Genomic DNA, 27,929 nt, shown 5'->3' on the forward strand with positions numbered 1-27,929 from the left:
TATGATGTCCTGAAACACACTGGCAGTGCAGATGGAGTTAAAAATAAAATTATTTTTTGTTGTTGTTTCTTACTTTTTGTACACTACATTGCAGTAGGCGCTCTGGTTTTCAGAGGTGCAGCTAAAACAAACAGCATTACATCTGCCATTTTGTTGACTTGAGTAGGAACAGTAGTGTAGTACGAATGCTTGAGTAAACAAAAAGAAAAAGGAAAAAAGGGGGAAATGGAAGTAGCTACTTATTCAACTTTTTACTTAAGTAACAATAAAGCAAAAACGACTGTACAATTTTTTTAAATTAATTGTTTTACTGTCATTCTTCTAATACATTAATTCATACCTGTTTTGGTAACTTGGTACAATGGGAAAAAAATCTACTGGACACCAGGGGCATCTCTGATTTACTTACCTATTTAGTACCCTTACACTCATAAAATGATTGGATACTCAGCAGATTTCTACAAAAATAATTTGGCAACATAAAGGAATTTATTTTTAATTTTTTTTATTTTTACAGTTTTTCTTCATAGGTTTGGCACATTTCTTGAAACTGAGATGACATTTTCAAAATACCATGGACAAATCCCCAAATTGGTCTCAACTAAATGGCATTTTTCATTGCTGTCATCAAATTGCCAATATCTTAGTACATGTCTCAATTGCCTCAGTGGATCTGTGCAAATGGTTGTGTACATTTAGCCTACAGTTAGCACAATGTGCCCACATTTAACACATTTTCCAAATGGATGGATATTGCTTATCGAACTGGATTAGTTGTTTTTCAGTCTAATGGCTGTTTTCTCCAAAACATGTCAGCAGGATTTCAGTGTGTAAATCATAATATGCAAAATCATCTGTTCAATCTCATCATGGAGCTACTACCACCATACTCTCCTTTCCTCAATCCAATTGAGGATTATTTTTTTTCGCTTGGAGGTGGAGAGTGTATGAACATCGGGCTCCAGACCAGTTGACCCTACTTCAAGCAATGGATGCTGCTTGCAAAGACATCATAGGCGATTAGTGTAAAGGATGGTTGAGACATTTACGCCGTTTTTTTTCCTCGCTGCATTGCAAGGGAAAATATCCGCTGCAATGTAGATTTGTCTTACACTTTCTTTTGTTGCACTCTGTGTAAGTAACTTTGTGTGGAAAAAAAAACATTGCAATTTCCTTGACTCTGAGTGGAGTATGTCAAACCGCAAACTTTGAAAACTGCTCTTGTCAACCAACCCCCCCCGTCCGTATTATATATAATTGTATTTTGTTAGCTGTTGTGAGAAAACACCTAATGATTTTGACTTGCGGTGCTCACAGAATGCCAAAGGGACGATGCATTTTGGGGGCACTGACTACTTGTATGACATAGAAATTAGATTTTGACATATAGGTGAGCTGTTTTGGGAGAGATATGAGCTTTTGCAGATGATCCGAAGAGTTGAGCTAAATCATCCAAGTTCTTTTTGGCAAAAGAACTAAGTGAAAACTATAGTTACTGAAAAAATACATCTTGCCTGAATGTGTTTTTTTTTTTTCAGATAACATAAGAGAATTTCTAACTTTATGTTTTTCTAAATTATGGAACAAGACATAATATACAGGATTTTCAACGATTCATTCAAGAAGCTGACAACAATTAAACAAGTCTCGTAATTAAGATAGAATCAAGAATACCTCCTGATTCATTTCCTCCATGATGCTGTTGTCCCAGATAGGCCTACATGTTAAAAGTCACCAAAATCTCAGTCAATTAGTCAAGATTTTTTTTTAATGTTGTCATCCTTGAAATTTGAAAAAAAAGTAACAAGCTTATTTTGTATTAATATGTACTGATTTCAATTTTCAAATGTAGGGAGAAAAGTCGTCAGAAAAAGAAATACTCAACTTGAGTAAATGAACCTGAAAAACGTATTTAACCAAGTATTTGTTCTTATCAAGGTTATTATAGTTTAGGAATTTTTCATTTTAGTTAGTTTTTATTTCGTTTTGAGTTTTGTTTTTTAAATTTAGTTAGTTTTAATTAGTTTTCAGGGGTGGTTTCGTTAGTTTTTATTAGTTTTAGTTATTTCATAAATGCTTAGTTTTAGTTTTGTTTTAGTTAGTTTCAGTATTATTTTTAGTTTAAAAAAAAGTGTGTATTACTTGTGCACAATATTTAAAAAACACCATGGGAACAACGTCATCTGAAGTTCCTTTTCTATTGGCTGCTGCTAGATGACGTCATTTTTGTGTGACACACTATTAAATGTCCTTATTCTGGTTAATATCAAAATAAATCATCCCCAAAGGCTCATGCATTAAATTGATTACCAAAGACTAAAATGAAAGACATTTTTGCTATAATTATAGTTAGTTTTGTAAACATAAAATGTAGTTTCAGTTAGTTTTTTTTTTTTTTAAAAAGCATTTTGGTTTTTATTTTATTCTGTTAAAAAAATATATTTTATTTTTTTTCGTTTGTTTTAGTTAACTAAAATAACCTTGGTTCTGATACTTCTTTGTGCTTCCCTTTATGGAGTAGCACTAGTAATGCCATCAATAATCATGTTAAAAATATGCCACCATCATTATTGCGTTATCTGGTCCTCTGACCCCTGCTTCTCAATCTCAACCTAACTGCTCAAGGCAGTTTTTCAGTTGGGTGGTTCTCTAACAGTGTGAGGTACAATATAGCATTGTTGCACTGCAGTACGTACAGTGGAAGAGTGTCACATAATCTCAGAAGTGTGTGTGTGTGTGTGTATGTGTGCAAAAAACCCCGGAACAAACATTCTAATTGCCATTGAGTAACAATACAAGACAGTGGTCCAACTAAGAACAAAATATGCAAATGCATACAGTGTATTGGTGTGACATTCTTGGAATTGTATAAAAATACAGTTGTAGCTTGTGCTGAGTGTGCCAGTCGCTCTTGCGTCCTACTCCCACTCACACAGTTCAAGACAGGCAAGAAGAGGTGACGCCAGCACCACCAGCAGCAGCAGCAGCAGCAAGACGACTGATCTCAATTTTATGGTCAGTATTTTCAATGTTGATATTTCACTGTGTTTGCCTTAAATAGCTTTCTGTTAAGATTGGCTCTGGAGTACAGTATGACATTTTGACATTTCATATTTTTATCACTTGTTTGTTTACAAAAATACTGTCTGTGATGAAAGTAGTTTTAGCAAAAGTAAAAAGTAAAAATCATGTTTTGACAAGATCATCTGTGCACACAATGATGAAAACATTTCACTTTTTTACCAGCACAACTCACATGACATGATGAAAAGCTACGCTGTTTTGCCTTCTTTTTTGGTTGTTTGGACACTGATTGGTGAGACTCTTTTATTTATTCTGTAATCATACATGTTTGGAGACATTACATCCAATTTTAATGAGGCCTATTGTATATTCCCACAGGGTTTGTCTGGTGTGAAGGTACATCCAAAGGGACGATTCTGTTTAACTGGCACTTTATGAGAAGACACAATATTGTAATATCTTATGATTTCATGAATTGTTCATGTCCCTCACAGGTTTGAACAAGGACATTGAAGTGAAACAAGGGCCTGCGGAAATTACGATTTTGTGTGGTAATGACAGACATGTGTTAAAAGATGGTGCGAAAATAGTGTTTCCTTTGCCATACAAAGATGAGAACTCTGGAGAATACCAATGTGTGGACCAAGAAGGAAAACCGAGTGGACAGAAAATCTTTGTGAAATTCAGATGTAAGTTCTTTACTACAGTACTTTACTATAGTATTTGGACATTTTTAATTGTTTTATATATTGGTACCACAGCAAAAAAAATTAATAAAGGCTGAAACATCAGCAGTGAAATTTGGAGTAGGCCTACTTCCATCCATCCATTCATCCATCAAAATTGGAAATTCATTTTATTTTTTAAAAAACGTGTTATAATACAGAAATTAAAAAAATAAAGTAGTATGTTCAATGCCGGTAATGTCCAAATTGTGGCCTGGTATATACCGTGGTATATACTAAAAGTGACATTTGACAAAGCCTGCAATGCTAGATAAAAAAAAAAAAAACTGTTAGGAAAGATATAGTAAATAAAATGAAATAAAATAAAATAAAATTATAAATAAATAAATAAATAAATAAATAAATAAATAAATAAATAAACAGTGTAATAAATCAATCAATAAATTAATTCATTTATTCATTTATATACTGTAAAGATTTTCTAAATGTGCAAAGATGCAAATAAACTAATTACGACTAAAATAGCCCAATTTCTCTTCATAATACTGCGATGAAAAAAAGATAATTAAATACAGTATATATAAATATAGTTTTTTCCATTTTCTTCTGTGTCAAGGTTCAATTTATGAAGTTAGCACATTGCTGATGCTCAAGTAACAGTTTTAAAACTGGTCAATTCACTCTAGTTTGATCGGGTTTCGGTTGTGAATGTGGAGATGGGATTCAGTTGGAGTTCAGTGCAGGGGTGGATCTTGTCTAGTGGGATAAAGGGCAGACGCCACCCTAAAATTTGGAACATTCCTTAAAGGGGAAGTCAACCCAAACCTTTTCTTTAAAATGATATGTTGAATGGGCTCCCACTAGTCTAAACATGCTAATCTCATTATTATTATTTTCTCACGAAGCAGCCTTGTGTCTTTTTGTTTTTGTCTAGCCTGTGATAATTGTGTGGAGCTGGACCTGGTGTCCATATCAAGTTTAGCTGCCGGAGATCTGATGGCTACCATTGTGCTGGGAGTGGCTGTCTATCTTGTTGCATCACAGACTCACGCGTCTGTTCTCAACTCTCAACACAAAAGTAAGTCTTTCTATCTGTCCCTGTTTCAAACGTTTATTTTGGACAGGATGAACTGTGTTAATAAGCTAGCTAAGGAAGGTTCAACACTGTTGAGCTAAATGCTGTTGATAAACCTCCACCTTCCTGCTGTGTGTGTATTTTTTTTCTTTCAGGCTCTGATAGAAAACAACTTATTCCAGACGAAACAGAGAGGAGAGTCCCAAATTCGGATTACCAGGAGGTAAACGAAATCTCGAAACACTAAAGATGTCCTTTTCCCTTGAGAAAATCAATAATAACCAATGTGCATGTGTGTTCTTCCCTCAGCTGAGACACAAAGGTGGTCGGAGAGAAATATACAATACCCTCTCTGACCAACGATGACCGGCCGGCAAACCCCAATAAAATATAGTGCGTCCATGAAACTAAACATCAGTTCCTGAGCACAACTTGACGTATATACTGTAAATGTGTGTCATTTCCTGTACCCTCTGTATCAAACTGTTTCACATCTGTCTTTCCTGTGTGGTGATGTTAATAAACATAACAAACACAAGACATTGTGTTGCATTGTTTCATGATTGTTAGTCTGTGTGTGCCTTGCAATTGACCGGTGATCGGTCCATGGTGCGCCCCAACATCATCTGAGAAAGTCTCCAGCGACTCTCGTCTATGGATGAATCATATCTATATTATGCACTACAATATGCAACAACAAAGTTGTTACCAGTTAGTTAAATTACTTTTCGCACAAAGTTCAACATTTTTGTGACTCTATATTTGTGCCCATTGCAAGTCTGGCGTGAGAGGAAATCTAAATCTTAACTAAGTTGTGGTATTTTTTGCAGCATGGCACATTTAACAAAGGGAATTTTTGTGCCACTTGATTTGGCTCCACTCATTTTTTTTTTTTTTGAAGAACCTCAGCAAAGAAGCAAACATTAGCCCTTATTTTAGAGTTCTGGTCTTAAAAATGATGTGAGCAGTTTTTTAAAAAAAAATTTAAGTAGTGATTTGAGACTTTTATGATGGTATTCAGCTGTTTTAAAAATGTCTACTTTTTACGTCCAAAAGATGTGAACCTGATGACATCAATGCTGCTGCTGAATGCTACTTTTTGCTTACTTGCCGTGTGTGATTTTCCCAAGAACATCAAACAATTAAGCAAAACAAACAAGTGAGATGGACCAAGCAGAGGAGTATAATTTGCAATGATCATTTCAATGATTCTGACTTGGAATAGTTTTTTTTTTGTTGGAGTTTGGAAGGAAATGACTCGGGCTGGGTATTGATTCAGATTTCCAAAATCGAATCGACTCGATTCAGAAGGGCCCGATTCGATTCACGATTTACATTGATTTTCGATTCGGCTAAGGATTTCATGCAGTACCATGAATTTTACTTTTATATCGAAGACATTTTTAGACGTACCAATGCTGCAAATAGTAGAAACTTCTTGCTCTCTTGGTGCATTAGTATGAAAAAATATATATGAATACTTACATTTAAAATTGAATCCAATGCAGTTACATTAATCATCTTTGTTTTATTGAACATGACCTAATCAAAACAATAAATAATAATTGAAATTGATTGCAACCAAAAAACACTGGGATCCTCTTGGGGTACTCTGAATAACATAAGGACACATTTGCATTTGGTAGCCATATTAAAAAGTATTGATTCATGGTTTTATGAATCAATATTGGGCTATGAAAAATAATATCGATTCGATATTGATACATCGATTTTTTTAACCCCAGGCCTAGAAATGACTTTTTTGAACAAGAATCCATGGCTGCCTTGCTCCAGAGCGATGGCTTCTTCAGATTTTTTTGTGTGCAAAACTCTACAAATTATTGTGCGCATGATGTGATAAATACACAACAAATTGTTCAGTGCTAAATTTCCAGTGTTGGATCAAATATGTAGTAAGTATTGGGTTTTTAAAATACTGTTAGGATAAAGAGGTTACACTGTCATTGTAAATGTACTTGAGTATTGGGGTAAGGCCAGTGTGACTATGTCAAAGTACTCTTGAGCAAGATACTGAACCCCCAGTTGCTCTTGATGCCGTGTCATCAGTAGTCAAAATGTAAAGTGCTTTGAGGTAGTGATGGCAAAATGAAGCTTCATGAAGCATTTGCGATACTTTTTGACTCCTCTAGATGGTGCTCTTGGTTTAAAAATAAAGGCAAGTGCAATACAAATTGATTACATTTGCATTGCATCTTTGAATCATGACTGCCATCTTGAGGAGTCAAAAAGTATCGCAAGTGCTTCATGAAGCTTCATTTTCCCATCACTACTTTGAGGGCCTTGTAAGGAGGAAAACGCTGTATGAGTGCATTTTTAACAATGACACTAGTGCAATGCACTCATAAGTGTTTAAACGACAGAGTTAAGTATAGTTTGTCAGAATTAAATGTTTAACACTGACTCTAGTGTAAAGTACTTTGAACACTACTCAGTGTTTACAAGTGTAGATTTTTAACACTATACAGTGTTGGAGTAACACTGCTTAAGTGTGAAGAAAATTGACACTTTAAAAAGTGTCAGATTTACACTCATTGGTGTGGACACATCTAAACACTTTTCTCGTGTTAGACTTAACACTGTCAGTGTTAATCTAACACTGGCAATTCTGTTGTGTTATTTTCCCCCATAAAACATTCTCATACTATGCATTATTTATTAACTCATTCACTGCCATTGACGGCTATAGACGTCAAAAATTCATTTGAACTATTTCTATTAGTTTAACATTTTCCCCCCACTTTTGTTAACAAGAGTATGAAAACCTAGATTTTTTTATTGTACATTTAGAACAGATTTGTGATTAATGACGCCCCTAATTTTTTAAGAATCTTTCTTCTTAAAGAAAAAAAAAATTGCATCAGGCGATTAATCTTTTTTTATTGTAATTAATTGCATGACTTCAATAGTTAACTCACGATTAATCACACATTTTACATCTGTTCTAAATGTACAATATTTTTTTTCTAGGTTTTCATACTCTTGTTAACAAAAGTGGAAAGAAATGTTAAACTAATAAAAAATAGTCTATAGCCGTCAATGGCAGTGAATGAGTTAATTAATTTATTTAAAAATTAAAAAAAAAAAAATTGGGTGGGTTAACTTGAGCAGTAATCAGTCTTTAAATTTTCTGATAAAATCCCTCTAAATTCTTGTGAAAATAGAATCTGCATTCCAAAACAGCACTTGTTTTGTTATCGTAATTTCAGTTAATTTGACAACAGAAACAAATGAGAACAGGTTGGAGATGGATTAGAAGGATGGAGAAAATCAACATCTACATTGAGGGGCGCATAAAATGATGTACAGGAGAGAAAGAAACTAGTTCGAAAAGAAAGCCAATCATTGTCGGGAAATCTGGGAGTTTCATTTCTTGTATTACTCGTCAAACACATGCACACGCACACACCTTAGCAGTAAATGGGAGTCTATTATAACTCATGATGACGCCTGACAAAGAAATGTCACATTGATGTGACGTCACGTTTGAGGTGCTTCTGGGCAAATGCACTGGTGACAAAATGAATAAGCAAGTCTTTTTTTTCTTTTCTTTTCTTTTTTTTATACAAGAAAGGAGCCAGTAGACAGACTGTTGCTTCAATTGTCTCGTTTTCCCCCTCACACAAGCAGGCACCGCGTCTTGTGCGCACGCGGGAACGGAAATGAGCTGCGGCTTCAAGGCGGCATCACGTGTTGAACCTGCACTCATATCTGACAACGTATCACAATAATGTTTCCAACCACAAACATAGAAGGGAAAGAGAACATTAACTGCATTTATTGAACAGTCTTTTACAAGAATGTTTTGCCAGTCTCTTGATACTATATCATGTACAAAATTCACACAAAATGAATGACGCTATAGTCAAGGTACACTTATAAACATAACAATTTTACAATATAAAAAGAAAATTCTATATCATAATTTCTTGCTACATATCAATGTCATATACAGTGGTACCTCGGAGTTTGAACATAATTCGTTCCTGCGAAGTGCGAATTGTTCAACCTCTGAAACATTTTTTTCCCATAGAAATAATGAAAATGCAATTAATCCGTTCCCAAGCTCCAAAAACAAAAAAATACCATTTTAATTTCTATTTATGTTTTTATATTTATAGTACAGTACAGTATCTAAACGATAAAAAATACCTTACCTTTTTTGTTGTGGTGTGTTGGCATCAGTAGATGATAAATGCTACGTTAATGCTAGCTTTAGTTCAGTGCCGAGTTTGTGTATTTTACATTGGGCATATTGCTAGCCTACTAAGCGGTCCTTGCGTGCGTTGTTTAACGTCTGGCATGTTGTTGACCAGCTAAGGGGGGTCCTCGTGCCAGTATTTACAGAAGCAGTCACGGTAGTTACAACGGTGCGATAATCTCCTTCCTAATTCTACTGTGGTTCGTAGAACTGTATGATTTTCTTTGCTGCCACTGGCACTGTTGTCTTTCTTTGGGCCCATGGCGAAGAAAATTGTCGTGGAAAAATCAAAATGCACTCGCGAGTGTGGAGCACCTTCTGGAGTATTCACGATCTGACTGGAAATGAGCAGTGCATCGTCTCAACTACCGCAACATGAGCATTCGGCTACGCTCGGCTACGCTCGGCTACGCTTGGCTACCCGTTTTCAAGGTACGTTTGACTTAGCTTCATTTGCTTGGGTGTTCGAACTCCGAATATATATATATATACATTAGAGCTGCCAAGCAATTACATTTTTTAATCAGATTAATCACATTTTAAAATTTTGATTAATCACAATTATCGCTTAATAAAAAAGGCTTTTTTATCTACTTTTTTCCCCCGCCAAATTTGAAGAGCACCAGTTATATGTGTTAATTATTTTGACATTCAATGTAATGAAGACATCTTCAACATTTTTTGATCCACTGCACATGCTCATCCTCCTCTTTTTCTAATCAGTTAATTACTTGCATAATTTAAAATGGGAAAAAAAAATGACCCCGATATTTTGACATGAACAAACATTCTAAATGTGATACGCAAACATTCATTAAATGCTTTACTTTAATGCATGAAATGATGCTTTTTGCTCAAACACAACCTGTGCTACCTTAAACATAGACATCCGCTGTCACGCTAAAGGCTAATCTATGGTCAAAATTAATAGTGCGATTAATCTGCGTTAATTCATGATTAATGCAATATTTTTTTGTGATTAATTAATCAATTAATTCTTTAACTTTGACAGCACTAATATATATATATATATATATATATATATATATATATATATATATATATATATATATATATACATATATATATATATATATATATATATATATATATTTGTGATGCTTTTGTGATTAAAAGATACATAAATAAACTTGACTTGACTTAATTTTACAAATTGAATCTAAACTCTTCTTTTTAATTTAACCACGGTGCTGCTTTTAATATTGTGGCATGACAACGACGGTATCACAATATTTCCGTTCTGTTACATCCCCAGTAAATCATGTAAAACACTCACAATGCTCTTCATTAAAGAGATAGGTGGGCACACAATTTTTTGTTTTTGGCTTTTAATATACAGCGGTTAACTTATTTATCAGCTTGTGTAAAAGCTAAGAAATGAAGTCAGTTCACCGGCTTGAGCAATCTTTCGTCTTTCTTCTGTACATTCCCAATATGCGAGGTAAGTCACTCATAAGTATTAACGTCACTTCTATGATAGTTACATTTTTACTCACTCAAATCAGAGGCCATCCAGGACCCAAGGACAGATGATTTTTTTTATATACAGTATTTGAAGCCCCATTGTAAAGTCTTTGCAGCCATTTATGTCCAGTGCACATCCATCATGTTTGTCAGATGTATTATGGAAGACAGACACATACCTGATGTTATATACAGTTGGCAAACAGGCACTCGTTTAGCTGTGAAATACTCCAATTTATATACATTAAGTTAAACTTTTAGTTGGGCTGTGATCCTACTTTGTGTAGTGATCTTTGCTTATGACGAAATGAGTGACCCGCTAGTGTAAATGGAAATGAATGGCGCTGCCGCCTAACTAGCACGAGCAAAACTTTTCCTTGTTTCCTTCATATACTCAGTGGTTGGTCTTCCTAGATGAAAGGTTCAACTCATTTGGATCTGCCGCTGTTGAGAAAAGAGTACGGATCCTGGGAGCGTGCGTGAGTGTTCAGTTGCTGTCAACACAAAAATAATGAGACTGTTAGGGGCTCACAACAGTTCCAAGTTGCAGAGTCACATGGTCCCTCTAGCTACACTACAGACATAGCCAACTCATGTTCATTAGCATACGACTCCAACAATTGTTATGTTACAAATGTTTCTCCCATTGCCAATATTTCCTATGGGATTTTTCTTCCACAGTCAGAAGTTAATTACAGTTCCCTGAACTGATTTTATACAGTCTGTGCGATTCCACATTGTGTTCCCGTTGGAATTCTTGTAAGAACATGTTGTGGAAATGTTGTTGTTACATCATCCTGTACTTACATCATAGTCAGATGAAGGAACGGCCGAGTCTGCGGGTTCCAAAAGATTACAGAAATACAAGTTACACATGATGAACCAGAAGTTACTCCAAATGTAAAATAAAGAAAGAAAATAAAAAAGATGTGATTGTTCTTGATGCAGTCAAACAATCCATGAAAATAATAGATGTCTATATCGAAAGGTGACTTTCAAAGTGGAATGTTAAACATTTCATACCACACTTTTACACATATTCATGGCACAGTTTCAATATATACAGTATCTTCTCCTTAAGATGATTCAAGTGTACAGTGGTTATGGCTTCAAGAGAAAATGTGTTTGTCTATATTATATTTATGACATAAGTGGACTTTAGAATGTCATCACTATATGACACTGTTTCTTACCTTTTGTACTCAGTGAGATTTTTTTCTTGGTGCACTTGTAGATGAGTATCATCAATGCAATTGTTACGCTCACATCTGCGACAATGAGCACCCCAAACAGAACCGCGTCCAACTCGAAACAGTGAGTGCAGACTGAAGGAAGGCGGACATCAAGTGAGATCTCAGCAAATAAAAAGATCACATAGAAACACGTTATGTCCACTTACCCTTTCCTTCCACATAGAAATAATATTTGATGTTGTCTTTGTCATATTCACAATAGTAAAGGCCTTTGTTTTTGCCATTGAGTGTCAAGGAATTACTTGACTTGTGAAGCTGTTCTCCTCTTTGAAACCAAGCTCCATTTTCTGGGCATGTCATTGTGAAATTCTCCCTCCAGAATGTCACTCCACCTTATACAAAAAAAAAAAAAAAAACATTTTTTAATTTATTTTTTATTTTTTTAGATCACATTATAGGCGCTTGCTTTCTATCCTCATTTCAACTACAACATAATTATTTCAAGTCTGAGCTCATGGAACACAAAACATTATCAACAGGCATTCATTGTCATCTGCAATTTCATACAAATTAACAACTGAGATTTTAAAAGGCAGGAAACGAGGACTTTTTCAACTGTTCCAATGCTGATTCCGACTTTTATTTTCAATGTGTGGTAAATGAGCCAAATTTAATTATATAGCCTACAAAAAAAAGATTTTTTTTTCCTACCTGTACCAGCTTCCACGGCACTTACTATCAAAAGGTGGCAAAAAAGCAAAGCGCCGTTGTACATTTCACGATTCAGTGTTTTTTTCCCCCCTTTTCCAGTAATTCTCTTCAATAGTCAAAACTCTCCATGCACTGGCTGCAACATTTACATAAAGCTTTGTGACCTGCGCCGCTGTCTGTCTGTTTTCTCAATCTGACACACACAAGCACACGCAGACACGCACGTGTGCACGCGGTCACACGTACACACGCGCGCGGGAACGTGCTGGATTTATTTATTTAGTGCAGTTTTAAATTATAATTAATATAGCTACTCTTATTATGATTTTTTTTAACTGACTAACTAACTAACTAACTAACTAACTAACTAACTAACTAACTAACTAACTAACTAAATAAATAAATAAATAAATAAAAGTGAAAAATAATAACAGATATAAAAATATAATTACAAATTAAAAATAAATATATATATAAATAAAAACAAAAAAGCTATATGCAAAACTACGAACAAACAAATAAATAAATATATACATTAATTAATTAATAAATACAAGTAAACTCAAATTTTGGTGTTTAATTTTGGAATATTAATTAATTAATTGATTGGTTGATTGATTAATTAAATAATTAATTCATCCATTCGTTCGTTCATTCATTATTTTTGCTAGTTTTGATCCTCCACAGACTAGTAGCCATAATTTCAAGTGCAGTCCTGCCCTCTTATGGTGTAATGGTGTACATAACACGCCATGCTCACTTATAGGAAAGGCAAAGGCAATTTTATTTCTATTGCACATTTTATACATTAAGGAAAGTTAATGTGCTTCACACAAGCAACTTTATGTGACCATCTACTGTAGGCTTATTCTATATTAAAACCTGAGAAACATGACGATAAAGACAAAACTGCCTAGTCGACATTTGAAACTAATGGTAACGAAATTGTCTTTAAGTTAATTAATTTGGATTTGATAGGATTTAATAGGAAACTGATGCGGATCTCCACTTCAAACCACCTATTTTAACCAATGTTATACTTTATAGGCTATAATATAAATTATATTGTTGAAATATCTAATTGTTGAATTATGCGATAATCCAAGTACTGCATTATGTTGTTGAATTAATCTAACATATGATACTGGTAATATCTTTCTAGTTCCGTTTATTTTTATCATAACCCTTTTTCCTCTCTTCAGTTTATTATTTCACATTCCCATGGCGTCACGTTTTCTTTCAAATTTGCATGAATGTTCGGTTGCATATTGCGCAACATCCATTGACCCAACAGCAAAACTGGTTGGTCGAGCAGCCAAACATTTTTGCATTCGATTTACGTTTGAGAGGGAAGAGAACGAGAAGGAGGCAGTGAGGAGAGTTGGAGGTTTGCCACTGAGGTGGGTGGGAGCTTGCTGACTTGAGAAAGGCCAGTGGCGAGTCAGGACGCGTCCTTGGTGGTTAGACGAAGTAGATAGGTGAGCACTCCCGAGGTGATTTCTCCCTTTAAAAAAATAGAAAAGATAAAGAACTTTTGAGTATTTTTTTATCTTCGCGGGTCAACGTGAGATTGTTGATTAGTCAGTCTTGACCACTGGACAGTCTCCCAATGTGCTTAAAGGGGATTTTTTTCCTGTGCGGACTCGCAGCCGCAGGTGAGTTTCTATTCACATGCGCACACGTTCGTTAATTTAACATCAAATTAATTTAAGAATGAATACAAAATTCACATCGTTAAGAGTGACAATCAATAGGTGGTTATGCGTTAAATCTGTGACCTTTAAAAGTACTTTCAAAGTCTAAGACAATGCCGATACTGTGGAAACCCCGGAGGGACTTGAACCTGCGTCTTGGAGCGCTCGTTATGCGTCATAACCTGGCGCAGTGGCGTGGGCTGCCTCCACTAAAGAGCCATGAGGGAGGAATCAAGGGTAGGAAAAGAATAGTTTGACAGTAATTGCCAATCAGCCAATTGTCACAGCTGCGTTTTGTTTTGCCTCACTCATTTCCTCCCTTTTACTGGAATGTACATTGAAGGGCAGCGTTTGACGCACACAGTCTCAGGATATCCAGGATATGCCTACTGACATCACAACAATTTACACCTTGCATGTACACAATGAAAACATAATAAGCTGCTTCCGATTGTTAAAACCATTCACGTGTCACTGTCCAATGCAATGACATCAATGAATCTGCCAATATCAATTCATTAAAATTGTAATCCCTGATAATTGGATTAGACTGATTGTATCCAATCACTGTCAAAGAACTGGTAGCTTTAAAATGTAAGCTTCCAAAGTATCATGCGCCTTCTGTAAGGAGTATAGAGGAAGAAGGATGTCAGAAACCTGGATAAGGATGCAAATGCAAAAACAAATAAGAGCACGTAGATCGGAAAAAAGGTGTGCTTCACTGAATACGCCACGACATTGTGCCACTGCAACCACATTCTTCGGCTTTGTTATCCTGGCAAACACTAAGTCATGCTCAAACAGGCACACTTGTTTTTATGAAGCATTGACCTCAGGGCATAAAATTGCGACAGTTTCAGATCAATCTACTAGTAATTAGGTTGAAAAGGTTACCGTAATCATATAAAATCAGGGGTCTTTAACTCAGTTTATGTGGGGGACGCTGAAGATAGAGCCTGGTTCTGTGTGCCGATTACATCAAGTATTCCACAAAAAAGGGGTTCAACTCTTTAAAAAAAACTGTGTAATTAGTCCAATCCTCGCATAAAGGTTCAAAACATTAACAACTCTTCGGGACATGAACAATCATCTTCTCCTCAGCATGTCTATAGTTGTGTATGATGTCTGATTTCTTGAGCACTCCGACTTCCTTTGTGAATTCAAGACAAGTCAGGGTGCCCCACAGCGCAACAAAAATATATTCTTTTTCCTGTTTTTCTCTGTTATCGTTGCCAATCTTTTTCTTCCTGCCAGGTTTTCAAAAATATATGACCTGATGTCACTTCACAATTAAATTTCTCTGAAAGCTGTCATGAGCCTGGTAGCCCTTAAGTGATTACAAACACTCGCACGCACGCACGCACACCAGGGCTATGTAAATAGCAAAAAAACAAGGGCCACAGTCAAATTAAACTTTAATGTCAAGTAGGGGGGCCGCAAAATATCAACCTGTGGGCCACAGATGGCCCCGGGCATCAAGTTTGACACCACTGATATAAGTGAAAGCTCAATTCCTAAACTTTTTCATTTTTTTCATTTCGAGGCTCTTGTTGCGACCCAAAGACATTTCTCCCATTCAAATGAATGAGAATAGAATTAATCCATTCCAGCCCTATAGGGCCAAGTTGCAAGGCCTTACAGACCATCGCCACAACTGGGACACTTTCCAAGACATCCTAATAACAGAATGGGAGCCATACTGAGGGCTAATTCACAGTAAATAAATAAATAAATAGATAAATGAACAAACCTGAAATATAAAACATGACACAAATGGTGTTTCCGCTCTGTGAACGAAAACACAATTGACAATTCCATGAAGATTCTAAGAACATTTTCGAACTGGAGCATTAATAATAGCTGTCAGAAAATCTTGTTTGTAACCCGATTTGTTCATGAATAGACCTATGGATCATCATGAACTGAGGTTTCACTGAACGTACCTTTCAGGGTGGAATTCTTCGCCCTTGGTACCTTCAGGGTTGTTACTTTGGACCCTTAATGCTTGTGCAGATCGTGGAATCCGGGGAAAAGTGGAACACAATTTGTTACAGGTTTATAGATAAAAACAAAACAACCTTTTACGATATTTTTTGACAGTAATGCGATGCAATCCCTTTTTTTTGTAAATACTATAGTGAGACTCAATTAGCAAATCCTCACGTCCCTGAAACATTTATAGACACTTTTAAAAGATTAAACTTGGTTAATAGTCTACGTAATGTACAGTAGCCTTTCAGACATAAACTTCAAGTTCAAGAAAATGTCACATGCAAATGGAAAGAATCATTTTCATCATTTTCAGCAAGAAGCCTCATGCGAAGCCAAAAATGTTGACATGTGCCAACCTGTCCTGACTTTCTGGTTTAACACACACGTGCATATACACACACACACTCAAGAGAAAGAGAGAAAGAGAGAAAGAGAGAACAGATGTCTGTTGTTGACTGCAGCATACCAGCGATTCCATTGGTTGTTTAGGCTTTGGCTTCATTCTGTTGGCAGTTGTACAATGTTGTTTATACTTTTTGCTGGGATGTAGCAGTGTTACAGTGTCTCTAATCTCACCACAACAGTAGATCCGTCTAACAAAGCATCACTTTGATTATTGACATGCTGAGCTGTGTTGCCACACCTTGGAAGGATGTCTGGCTTTTGTGCGGGATCGCCTCAGGGAGTGAGGGTCGACAACTGCTCGAGTGGAAGATCAGCACAGAGGACTCGGGACACATCTGAGGAGGCAAGGTGCTCACTGTGAAGGGTTTAAGACAAAAGGCTGCATTCGCTTCAAACAGGGATTTGGAGTACTGTCATCACTGAATAGGGATAGGTTCATTCATATACGGTAGTGGATCCTGGACTAGTGTACAGTTGCAACCAGCAAAACTCAATTTTGAAGAATTCTACCAGCAGGATATGAGAATAATGTCTTGCAAGCTGGTTTGAGTGTGGCTGGTCATAAAAAAAGACCTGGCCAATTAGAATCTTTTCAGGAGCCAGATGGGCTGGTTTTGATGTGCTCAAAGTGGGAACATTAAGCTTGTAAACAAATAAAAATTTTGCTTATCGGAGAGGTAGTCAGGTTTTATTGCATTCATGTATTCAATATCAAATTGTTCTGACAAGTGCTATGGGAAGCAGTGTTTTCTTTTTTTCCCTATTTGCATTGTAACTCCTCCCACATAACATGACTCAGCCAAGTACATGACTTATTATGAGCAGCTTTGTGAGTGTACGAGTGGGTGTGACCAAGGCAGGTGGTGAGGTAAGAGGCAGGGCTCCAATGAAGCAAGCTTAGAGTAAATATATAATGTGATTGATAACACAGTTTTGATGTTTGTATTAGTTCAGACTGTCTTTGTTGCAAATGTTGTTTATCGGGAAAGAATGCGGTAACGCTAACTGCTGGTGTAAATGAATGTGGCCCCTGAGCATCCCTGGTTTAGACAAAAATGATAATTTTTTTTTTTTACTAATCTAGTGCTAAGTGCAGTCTAACTGTGTGCATGGGTGGAGTTTTTTTTTCTTTTGTCATTTTCCTAGAAGGGCGCAGTTAGAAATATGCCGCTGTGGGAGTGAACACAGTCGACTTGAATAATACATTCAGTTAACCACAACTAAGACCCGTTTTGAGCTGGCCGAAGCTCAAGTCTACTTTCCTCCATCAAATCGTCAGGTGAGCTGGGGGCTGTGAAAAGCCCTTATGTCCTTTTTTTTTTTTTTTAAACATTCCTGGGGTTTCTGCATTCAGTTTCAGCCCATAAATGTAAAAATGTAAAAAAAAAAAAAAAAAAAAAGTCTAAAATGGACATACGGTAAGTGTTTTTCACAGGACGGTGATGATATGCAGTTTTTACACTGAGCGCATGTTTGGCTGTCTATGAAAATAGAGCCTACTGAGTCAAAAAGGAAAAAGCAGTTCCTGTCTTTTCATACTGCTGGTTGTGTTTTTCTGCTGTGTTCTTGGCCAAGGTCAGTTGTAACCTGAAGAGATACGTATGCTGTGTTTATCTGCACCGTGTCCGTGGCAGAGGTGATCACGGTGGATCCACTCTATATTCCATCACTCCTAACCTTCTATGGCTTGTTTAAGAGTTTATATATGGGAAACTGAAGGTCTTTTGAAGGCTGCATATATCTATCTAGTTGCGGCCTGTAGCGTTTGTGGTTGGATCGAAGTGTTTGTAACCCTGAGAAGTTGTTGCGTCAGCTGCGAAGTGACAACAGAGGAGGCTTGATAGATTAAAACTCTTATATGCATTCACATACCACATACTTTTTATAGATTTTCATGATTTTTTTTCTTCAAGGAAGCACCTACTGTAATGAGAGATGCTTTAAATATAAATATGGCCTTTTTCAAAACAGATTGAATTTTCTAAATCTAATCGTATCTCTTTGCCTCTCTTGCTTGCCCAAATGTATCTCACTCATTGAAAAACGGAATGTCAGAAATGTAATCAAACATCCGTTTTCTATACAATTTAGCTGACTTTGGCTGAGAGGCAGGCTTCACTGGACAGTTCGCCAGTCAATCACATGGTCAAACCATTCACGCTGAGATCTTATTGCTTGACCTTGTTACGGTTGCAGGTGAGATGCAGAACAGCTAGACACAATTTAGCTCCCATTTATCTTTATTTTCTCTGAATTCTTTGAATTTGTTCCTTCTTTATCCTCTACTGCTGCCAGTTTTGGTCTATGTTGTTCTGTGTTGGAATGTTTAATGTTCCTCCTGACATATTCCTAGCACTGTAAACTGTTGTCTTTTCCTCACTCGCCCTTTAGTCATAACAATAACATTCTGTGATCACGCCCTGGAAGTTAGGCAAAGTATAGCAGTTGCTACTCACATGTGAACATTTTACAGTACACATAGATTACATGTACAATAGGCATTTCATCAGTCTCTGTTCTCCTGGTCTGCACATTCACTGTTACCTGAAACTATTCTTTCCAACTATGAATCCTAACCATGAAAGACATCCTTGTTTCCAAAAAGGCAGGAAAAAAAGAGAGTCTGTGAAGCTCCACACAAACGAGAGAAGAGGCTCTTTGTAACACATGGAGCTATTCATGTTTCATCCATGTCCTGAGTGTTTCCTCCACAACTGATGTAACAGAGTCAGGTTTCCTTTGCTGCTCTCTTTGTTTCTGAGCCATCTTGAAGAGAGGAAAGGCGCAAAAATATCCTGGAATCAAACCGTGCGGTACTTGACGCTCCAGCTGTGGAATCACATCCTATTGCCTAATTGAGACATCAGGTGTAGCAGCGCCTCTTAAATGCATTAACACCTGTTGGTGGCCGCACAGGATGGGATCATAAACCGTACAATGATACGGGTCCTGGCTCTCTGACGCACGGATGCACGATCAGGGATCTCCAAGTGTCTTCTTTGGTCCTTCCTCGGGTCTCCTCGGTTTAGGTGAACAGTATGGGATTTTTTAATAGGTTTTAGGTGAACTAATGAATACACACACACTCGCACGCACGCACCCACGCACACACGCACATACACATACTCACCCACATACAAAAAAAAAAAGGGAGCAATGATGATGACATGTCAAATCGGTAAATTTGGCTTTAGCCACGGGTGCTTCTATTCAACCGTCAGGTAAATGAGCTCCTACCTTTCGCTTGAGTGGAAGCACCTGTGGTTAAAGCTAAATTGTATCAGGGTTTTTACATTCTTGACATGGATTTGAAAATTCTGCATGTCATGTGGACTGTATGTCTCTCTCTCTCTCTCTGCACTGGATTTAAAGTAAATGAGGGGAGTCGCTTCACTTGGCCATGGAGTCAGCTGTATTCCCTCCCACAATGGCGCACAATGAAGCAAACGCTTAATTCTACCTGTGCGAATCTTGGGGGGACAAACAAAAAACAACTTGCACTGGGCACGAAAATAGGGCTTTTTCCGTTCCGTTCCGTCTTCAATTCGGCTTATCCGGGGTCGGGTCGCGGGGGCAGCAGCTTTAGCAGGGAAGCCCAGACTTTCCTCTCCCCAGCCACTTCAGCCAGCTCCTCTCAAGCGTATCCTGGGTCATCCCCGGGGCCTCCCGCCGGTAGGACACGCCCGGAACACCTCCCCAGGGAGGCGTCCAGGAGGCATCCGAACCAGATGCCCGAGCCACCTCAACTGGTTCCTCTCAATGTGGAGGAGTAGCGGCTCGACGCTGAGTCCCTCCCGGATGACCGAGCTTCTCACCCTATCTCTCAGGGAGAGCCCGGACACCCTGCGGAGGAAACTCATTTTGGCCGCTTGTAGGCCACGACATAGGTGAGGGTAGGAACGTAGATCGACCGGTAAATCGAGAGGTTTGCCTTTCGGCTCAGCTCCTTCTTCACCACAACGGACCGATACAGCGTCCGCATCACTGCAGACGCTGCACCGATCCGCCTGTCGATCTTCCGCTCTAACCTACCCTCACTCGTGAACAAGACCCCAAGATACTTAAACTCCTCCACTTGGGGCAGGATCTCAACCCCGACTCCACCCTTTTCTGACTGAGGACCATGGTCTCGGATTTGGAGGTGCTGATCTTCATCCCAACCGCTTCAATAGGGCTTTTTGTCCAAAAGAAGTCTTTCTGTAGTTCAGATGTCCATCTCGGTTTTATGGAACATATTGGTGAGGATTGCAGGTGAATTATCTTCACAAATGATTATATAATAGATTTTGAGCACAAGATGGCCGGCTTAATGTTGGATATTATTCAAGTTTTAGCTGGTGGAAAATCCTCGCACAGACACTGGTCATAAACGTAACCTAAACAAACAGCATCTGTGATAGAGGGGTTATGCACTGAATGAAGGCTCCCTTATATTATTTCACATTCGAGAAATAATATACTGTATTATATCAGCAGGCGAAACACTACCTCATATTTTTTCCATTTCTTTGGAAGGATTTTATACAATCACGGGATGTCTGCCAAGCCAAGCAAACTGAATCTCCCCAAAGTGGCCTTGACTTATTTTTGCACTAAATGAAAACCTTTGTTTTCTTTCTGAGTTCTGACTGGCCACTTGACCATGACGTTCTCCACTGTAGACAATGTGATACAATACTGACGAGAAGAAAGCGCTTTCAGCAAATGTGTTGTTTACAACTTGACCGTAATAATTCAATGGACAAAAGGAAACATTGATGAATGTAATGACGATGTATATACACACACGCACACGCAAAATCATCTCTTGACGCTTCACTGCTGTATGGCATATAGCTTCACCCTAAACATTTCTCTTTCCTGCTCGTTCCCACTAGAAGATGGGTGTGGTTAACATTATCCAAGCAGGATGTTCAAATTAAACAAGGAAAAGATTTAGAGCAGACAGAGAGATATGGCGGGGTGGGAGAATGGCCCAACAAAGACCTAAACAAATAAGTCTTCCTAACAAGCACCAGTACATACTCCTTCATCCTGTTCTCCTTTATCACTTGAGCTCTTCTAATTTTCGTTTTTCAGTGCAATAAAACCATAAAAGTGCAAACCTTCACAGCAATTAAGGTTCAATAATTAAAGAAAAACATGCGTTTTACTTTAAGAATCTACCAATGCAATTGTGCTAATGAGCATAGCGTAGGCACTCTGCTACTTGCTCTTAATTGAAAAAAAAAAACCTCATTAACCTGATTCTTAATCCTCTCGGCTCTACTTTAGCGACGCTTGTTTAAATTGAAGTACTGATTGGTTCACTGAGATATGTTTAATGCGTAATAGTTTCGAAGATGATGACTCAGTTGAGCTTTTAAATCATTTGACTGGAGGAGGAATTGCACCATTGCTCATCTCAATGTTTAACTGATTATTCTTCTCTTGGAAAGTTACACCCTGGAGTGTTTGCCAGTCAAGCAGATCACGAGGCAATAATGAAAATCATTGTAGCAAAAATGTTGATTCCTTTGTCGCAATATCTTTTTAAGTTTCTGTACATACTGAATTGCGCCCTGTTAAAAGCAACGGAAGAACAGTAGATTGATAATTGACCGCACAGGCCCGTTTGTGTTTTTTGTGATGGAAATGTGTCAACATTTGTCTTCTCTCACGTTTCATCAGGCCCATTTCAAATACAATACACTGAAATAAGGATGTCAGAATGAGCTGATGAGAGAGATGCCTATTTAATGGCGTACGGGGGCCGTCTGGGTGCCCGGCTCTCTCATCCCGGCCCACAGGAAACATTCTCCAGCCTGATAAGAAAGAAAACGTGCTGCCTGCTCCCAAGCCTCTGCTGACATTTCCCAGCTATCCGATGCCTTTCAGGAACAATATGACTCACATTGGCCCTTCGTAATTCTTTTACATGTGGAGCAACATGATTTCACAAGCATACCTTTTTAAAACATACTTGGTTGCACTTTTAGCTCAGAGATGTTTTTCCGCTATACATTCTCGTATCAGTAGCTAGCCTCACAAAGGCCTTGGGTTTGAATCTTTGCCCTGATCTTCTGTTTTATGTTCTACCTATGTTTGCTCTGAATTCCTTCAACATTCCAAAAACATGAATGTAACATTGTTTGAATACGTTACCTCTCGCCCAAGGTCAGCTTCAATAAGCGTCAGCACACCCATTACCCTGAACAAAGCAGTATGAAATGGACAGATGGATGGATTTGATCTACTATACTAATGGCTGCAGTCTGTTATGAATGTTGGATTATGGTGTAGTTCATTATTATTACAAATTCAAACAACAAGTACATCAAAGTATTAACTTGACCGTAACATTCAGTCTGGAACACAACCTGAACTAATATTATTAGTTTTTTTTTAAAATGTTTTGTTTTTTGGTGGTAATCCTACACACAAACCCGGAAGTTGCATGTATAAATCCAGGGACATGAAAATGTTTCCTCCTCTTAGCACGTAGGGAGCGATAACGCGCCTGCAGCTTCACTGTGATTGCTAAAGCTATTTTGGTTTTATTTTGGTCAAGCTTGTTTGGTTAGGGGCTCCAAAACGGCATAGTTGCAGTGAGGATGTTGACTCTGCACACACGTGATCTGCTGCCTGCCTTTGAAAACTCGAAATCTGGCTGTTGATATTATTAAGGTGTTAGAGCGCTCTCTGAAAATACGTGGATTTGGACTCCCTTGCATGCAAATCAAAGTCCATAGCCCCCTCAGTATGCCGTCATCACTCCAGGCTGCAGGAAGGGTGGGCGTAATATAGAAAATAAATTACACACAGTATGTATAGTTTTTAAAAATTTGCTCAAGAAAGTAATTTTTTCTTCTTGCAAGACTTGCGGGGTCACTGGGTTCACTGTAAGCACTTACAAGGCAGGAAGTTCATGAAGACAATGATTCATATTGCGTTCATTACAATATATTTGCATTCCAGCAACCCGTCTTCTGTATGTATTGACTTTGACGTGTGCGCTGCATTGCCATATGTCTTCTGTTGTAGGCGTGCTGCGGGTCAGCGGGATCCGGATATACACCTCTGGGGATGTGGAGGCAGTCAACGGGACGGACATTCGTCTCAAGTGTACATTTCATAGTTCCTCAACCATCAACCCCGATGTCGTCATCATTTCCTGGAGCTTCAGACCCCTTAAACCGGGCCGAGAAGAATCAGTAAGGTTTTTTGGGGAAATTCTCTCTCTCTCTCTCTCTCCTTTTTTTTTTTGTGGCAGCCTATGTTCTTTGACCAATTACTACTACTTTCATATTTAGTCAGGATTATGTTGCCATCTTGGCCTGCTGATGATTAGATGGATTAGCAATGCAATTATGGTATTATTGTGGTAGTTACTCCACTTTTATTAACAGTTCAACCTTGGTAAAAGTCTGTGGTCTAGAAGGCCATTTCAGCGCATCTATTGTAAATGAACCCATCATCTCGCTTGTAGGTGTTTCACTACCAGCAGAAGCCATACCCTCCTCAAGAAGGCATTTTTAGGAATCGGATCATGTGGGCTGGTGACATCATGGGCCAGGATGCCTCCATCATAATTCGTGAAGTCAAGTTCACCTACAACGGCACTTACACGTGCCAGGTCAAGAACCCGCCGGACGTGCATGGCTCAGTCGGAGAGATTCGACTACGGGTCGTCACTACAGGTGCGAATATTTATTTTATTATTTTGCGATATTTTTTTGGGATTAATCAATGACTCAATGATTTGACTTTGACAGCACTAATTTAAACGTATTTGCAAGTACAAAGTATATTCGAACGTATAACGTACTGTATTTGCAAATGCGTTTGAACATTCAGCACTTGCATATATGTTTGAATGTATTTAAATAGGTGGTCGTATACTTGCAAATATATACGTCCAAAGTACTTACTTGTAGGCTAAATGCTAAAAACTTCTTGTTTTTTTCCCCATAATGCCACGGGGTAATGACTTGCGAATGCGCATGTAAAAAAATGTGAATATTTTAGCATTCGGCCTTCATTATACGGATAAGTTCAAAAATTAAGTAAGTAAACATTGTTAAATTGTAATTTTTATGATTTATTATCATGTCTGTCGTGCATGATTTCAGTTCAGCATTTTTTACTATAATGTACTGGGTATGCACATGTGCAAGTCAATACCCCATGGCATTATGGGAAAAAGGCAAAGCTTTTAGCATTTATTGCCATGCATGGCACTGCCAGGTGCATTGGGAGCAAATCAGGGTTCAGTGTCTTGCTCAACTTGGTCACCAGGGGTGAAGATCGAACCCACAACCTCATGGAGAGACAACCACTCTTCCACTAAGCCATGCCGCCCCCAATGTATCAAATGTATTTACCAGTCAAATATGTTTACTTCACATTGCCAGTTCTACGCTACTGTAGGTCATAAAAAAATAGAAAATAGAAATAAGTAATCTACAGTGGAACCTCGGAGTTTAAACGTTATCGCGCCGTTGTAACTACTTCCGTAAATACTGGCACGAGGACCCTCCCTTAGCTGTTCAACAATGTGCCTGACGTTAAGAGCGCACGCAAGGACCCCATAGTAGTCTAACAATATGCCAAATGTAAAATACACCATTAACGCAACGTAGCATTTTTTATCCACTGATGCCAACACAACACAACAAAAAAGGTGAGATATTTGTTATTGTGTAACTACTGTACCGGGTGTACATGCAAAAAACATAAATAGAAATTAAAATAGGAATTTTCTGTTTTTGGAGCTTGGGAACGGATTAATTGCATTTACATTATTTTCTATGAGAAAAAAGGTTTTGGAGATTGAACAATTCTAACTTTGAACACTTCACAGGAACGAATTATGCTCAAATTTCGAGGTACCACTGTCACATATCTGTCTCTGCTAAATACTTATAATAATGAATGTTATAATAACAATAACCTGCTCACAGATGATGTATCTTTAATGTTTTCTTCTCCAGCGTCTTTCTCTGAGCTTCTCCTGCTGGCGTTGGCTATCGGTGGAGGGATCGCTGTGGTGGTTCTCCTTCTCCTCATCATCGTGTCTTGCAGGAGGTGCAAGAGGAAGAGACAAATGCGGGAAGCGGAAGTGGAAGCTCCTCGCAAAGACAGAAAAGATCCCACAGTGTGGTAAGGCCAGGAGAAACATGAAGGGAAAGGGAGAGGGGCGATAGAGAGAGGAACGGAAGAATCATAGACTTCCTCTCTCGCTCTCCATTTGGCTGTGGGCATCGGGCTTGTGGCGCTCTTTCCTGAGGCCTTTGACTCTTTCCCGCTGGACATTAAACTTCTTCCTTCCTCTCCAGCCACAATCTTTGGATCCATTTGAAGGGCAGGTTCCGGTAAAGAGAAGACAATGAGAAAGGGACCTTATGTAAAATTTGCAGACACAGAGCATTTGTCACTCAAGCTTTTTTAATATCACAATGTGCCTTTCACTTAAGCAGTGTTTTTTTTTTTTTAATTTTTTTAAATTATTTTTATCACTTGGTCCTTTCCTGTTCACTGAAAATGGACTTGAAACAGCATTTCCAGTTTTCACAATGTGGCATTTGAACAACGGAGCATTCCCAATGTTGACTTGCCGACTACTTGTAATACATTTCAAATGGCAGGACAGTACAACATGTCAGATGTCTGATGTAATCTTGTGCAAACAACCAAAAAGAGCTGTGAAATAATACAGTTTCAATTCATGCCTCAATATTTGGAGCTCTTGTCAAAGAAGAAAAGCAGTCATAGTGAACGACAGTTCGAGTCAGCGCTAACACGTCCGACATCACCATTTGCTCTTGTAAATGTTTGGAACAACTCTTCATTTGATGAAAAAATGTCTTCTCTTGCTTGGGCACCACTTTGCACTCTTGGGTTTTCAGATCTCCCTGTGAAATTCATCTCTGTGACGGTGACGGTGGTTTACATTCGCACAACTCTCAAGTTCATTGTATCCATTATGATCAAGTTTAGACAAGTTCTTGATACCCTGTGAGACTCTAACACTTTGTCCCCGCTGCTGTTTGTATCATCTGGTTGTCTGTCCTTCCCTCTTTGTCTGTGATGTCTTCTGCACATGCATGTACATGAAACAATCATGAATGTGCATGCGTGTCGTCACTGTGTGTATGTAATGTTGCTCTCGTCTCCTCGACGGCGCACGTCTTCCCGTGTCCTAGCCACCCCATGAGGGCCCTCCACCTGTACCTATCACAGACGTCCATAGAGATTGACAGTTCAGACGGAATGATCTCAGAGGCCAGCACTAAAGATCCCAGCTCCGACTCAGAGGGCGCGGACTCAGATGACGACTCAGATGACGACGACGACGACGGTTCAGACTAAACAGGTGGGAACAGACAGAGGGATTCCCGTATTTTACGATTAGAATCACACGGCGTCCAAGTGGCGAACAGACGAAGGGTGCGCTGTTGCTGTGCGAAACCATGCACAGTCATCTTGAATTGAAGGAAAAGCCGGCGGATGTCCTGTTTGAACAATTTGGAATAGGCGCAAACAGGTTGTGAGTCTTTGAAAGGAGATCAAAAGTGTTTGTTTCTGGCGAGAGTGTGGAACTGACAATGGGGAGTAAACATTTTTGACCGGCAATACGTTTAAATACATGCATAAGTACATTCAAATGTATTGAAATAAGTTTGAGTGTAATACGTCCGAACGTACTTGCTAATACGTTGAAATGTATTTGCAAATATGTTCAAACATACTTGTAGGCGAGGAGTCAGCAACCTTCCTTTACTGTCAAAACAGCCATTTTGGGCTAAATAAATATAAAATATATATATATATATATTTTTTTTTAACGTACTTGTACATATGTTTGGATATATTTAAATATGTTTATTGTTTGAACATATTTGCAAATACGTTCGAATGTATATGCCAGTCAAAAATGTTGACTCCACATTGGTAGTTTCACACGTCCGTAGTTTCTGCCTGCTTTAGAAATATTCATACGACTGAACAAAGGCTGAGTTAAATTTGCTGACACAGCAGGTGACTGTCATTTTCAAAACCAATTTTATGTCCCATTGGCTGGTATTGCACTGTTACATTAGATTACTTGAATTTAACACCACCACCAACAAAAACTTTATGTTGCTATGTATATTCCACCTGAAAACAAACGGGTTGCGGTTTTGATCTGAAGAACCTCTGAATGCAAACACTCCCAGTGACCCTCTTTTTTCCATACATCACATCCACCAACACATGACTGTCAAATATTTTATTTTATTGTTTTTATTTTTGTAATTTTGCATTGATAATGTTACTGAGCAATGTGCTTCAATGTCTCTAGATTTGTATTTCATGCCTTAAGTATTTCATTTATTTTTTATGTAGATAAAGAGTATACTGAAATGTTTGACATAGTTTTTGATGATTTTCTAATAAAAATGCCTTCTAAATATTTACTCTATT

General features: G+C 38.0%; 3 protein-coding genes across 3 annotated transcripts; 2 read left to right on the forward strand and 1 right to left on the reverse strand.

Moving 5' to 3' along the window:
- Positions 1 to 2,698: 2,698 nt before the first annotated feature.
- LOC144052343 (T-cell surface glycoprotein CD3 gamma chain) lies at positions 2,699 to 5,325 on the forward strand. Its single transcript, XM_077566306.1, has 7 exons — positions 2,699 to 3,015; positions 3,247 to 3,316; positions 3,403 to 3,420; positions 3,519 to 3,713; positions 4,645 to 4,788; positions 4,941 to 5,008; positions 5,095 to 5,325. The coding sequence occupies exons 1-7, from the start codon at positions 3,013 to 3,015 to the stop codon at positions 5,149 to 5,151; spliced, it is 555 nt and encodes a 184-aa protein (XP_077422432.1). The 5' UTR covers positions 2,699 to 3,012; the 3' UTR covers positions 5,152 to 5,325.
- A 4,810-nt stretch (positions 5,326 to 10,135) lies between these two features.
- On the reverse strand, positions 10,136 to 12,589 carry LOC144052524 (T-cell surface glycoprotein CD3 epsilon chain-like). Its single transcript, XM_077566669.1, has 5 exons — positions 12,394 to 12,589; positions 11,889 to 12,074; positions 11,683 to 11,814; positions 11,297 to 11,325; positions 10,136 to 10,983 (listed from the first exon to the last, which is right to left on the reverse strand). The coding sequence occupies exons 1-5, from the start codon at positions 12,455 to 12,457 to the stop codon at positions 10,918 to 10,920; spliced, it is 477 nt and encodes a 158-aa protein (XP_077422795.1). The 5' UTR covers positions 12,458 to 12,589; the 3' UTR covers positions 10,136 to 10,917.
- A 1,179-nt stretch (positions 12,590 to 13,768) lies between these two features.
- LOC144052523 (myelin protein zero-like protein 2) lies at positions 13,769 to 27,922 on the forward strand. The gene is made up of 5 exons (XM_077566668.1): positions 13,769 to 14,048; positions 23,508 to 23,677; positions 23,953 to 24,163; positions 25,457 to 25,625; positions 26,669 to 27,922. Exons 1-5 carry the CDS (start codon positions 14,003 to 14,005, stop codon positions 26,832 to 26,834), a joined length of 762 nt encoding a protein of 253 aa, XP_077422794.1. The 5' UTR covers positions 13,769 to 14,002; the 3' UTR covers positions 26,835 to 27,922.
- Positions 27,923 to 27,929: the final 7 nt, after the last annotated feature.

Source organism: Vanacampus margaritifer, chromosome 5, assembly GCF_051991255.1.
Source record: "Vanacampus margaritifer isolate UIUO_Vmar chromosome 5, RoL_Vmar_1.0, whole genome shotgun sequence".
Lineage (NCBI taxonomy): Eukaryota > Metazoa > Chordata > Actinopteri > Syngnathiformes > Syngnathidae > Vanacampus > Vanacampus margaritifer.

Excerpts from the sequence above, each read along its gene's own strand:
- LOC144052343 (XM_077566306.1), top strand. Across the intron at positions 4,789-4,940 it reads TCTCAACTCTCAACACAAAA|GCTCTGATAGAAAACAACTT; the intron begins GTAAGTCTTTCT and ends TTTTTCTTTCAG. Across the intron at positions 5,009-5,094 it reads CAAATTCGGATTACCAGGAG|CTGAGACACAAAGGTGGTCG; the intron begins GTAAACGAAATC and ends TTCTTCCCTCAG.
- LOC144052524 (XM_077566669.1), bottom strand. The coding sequence starts at position 12,457 with ATGTACAACGGCGCTTTGCTTTTTTGCCACCTTTTGATAGTAAGTGCC. Across the intron at positions 11,815-11,888 it reads TTTCTATGTGGAAGGAAAGG|TCTGCACTCACTGTTTCGAG; the intron begins GTAAGTGGACAT and ends GCCTTCCTTCAG. Across the intron at positions 10,984-11,296 it reads TTCCTTCATCTGACTATGAT|CAACTGAACACTCACGCACG; the intron begins GTAAGTACAGGA and ends TTGTGTTGACAG.
- LOC144052523 (XM_077566668.1), top strand. The coding sequence starts at position 14,003 with ATGTGCTTAAAGGGGATTTTTTTCCTGTGCGGACTCGCAGCCGCAG. Across the intron at positions 23,678-23,952 it reads AACCGGGCCGAGAAGAATCA|GTGTTTCACTACCAGCAGAA; the intron begins GTAAGGTTTTTT and ends TCTCGCTTGTAG. Across the intron at positions 24,164-25,456 it reads ACTACGGGTCGTCACTACAG|CGTCTTTCTCTGAGCTTCTC; the intron begins GTGCGAATATTT and ends TTTCTTCTCCAG.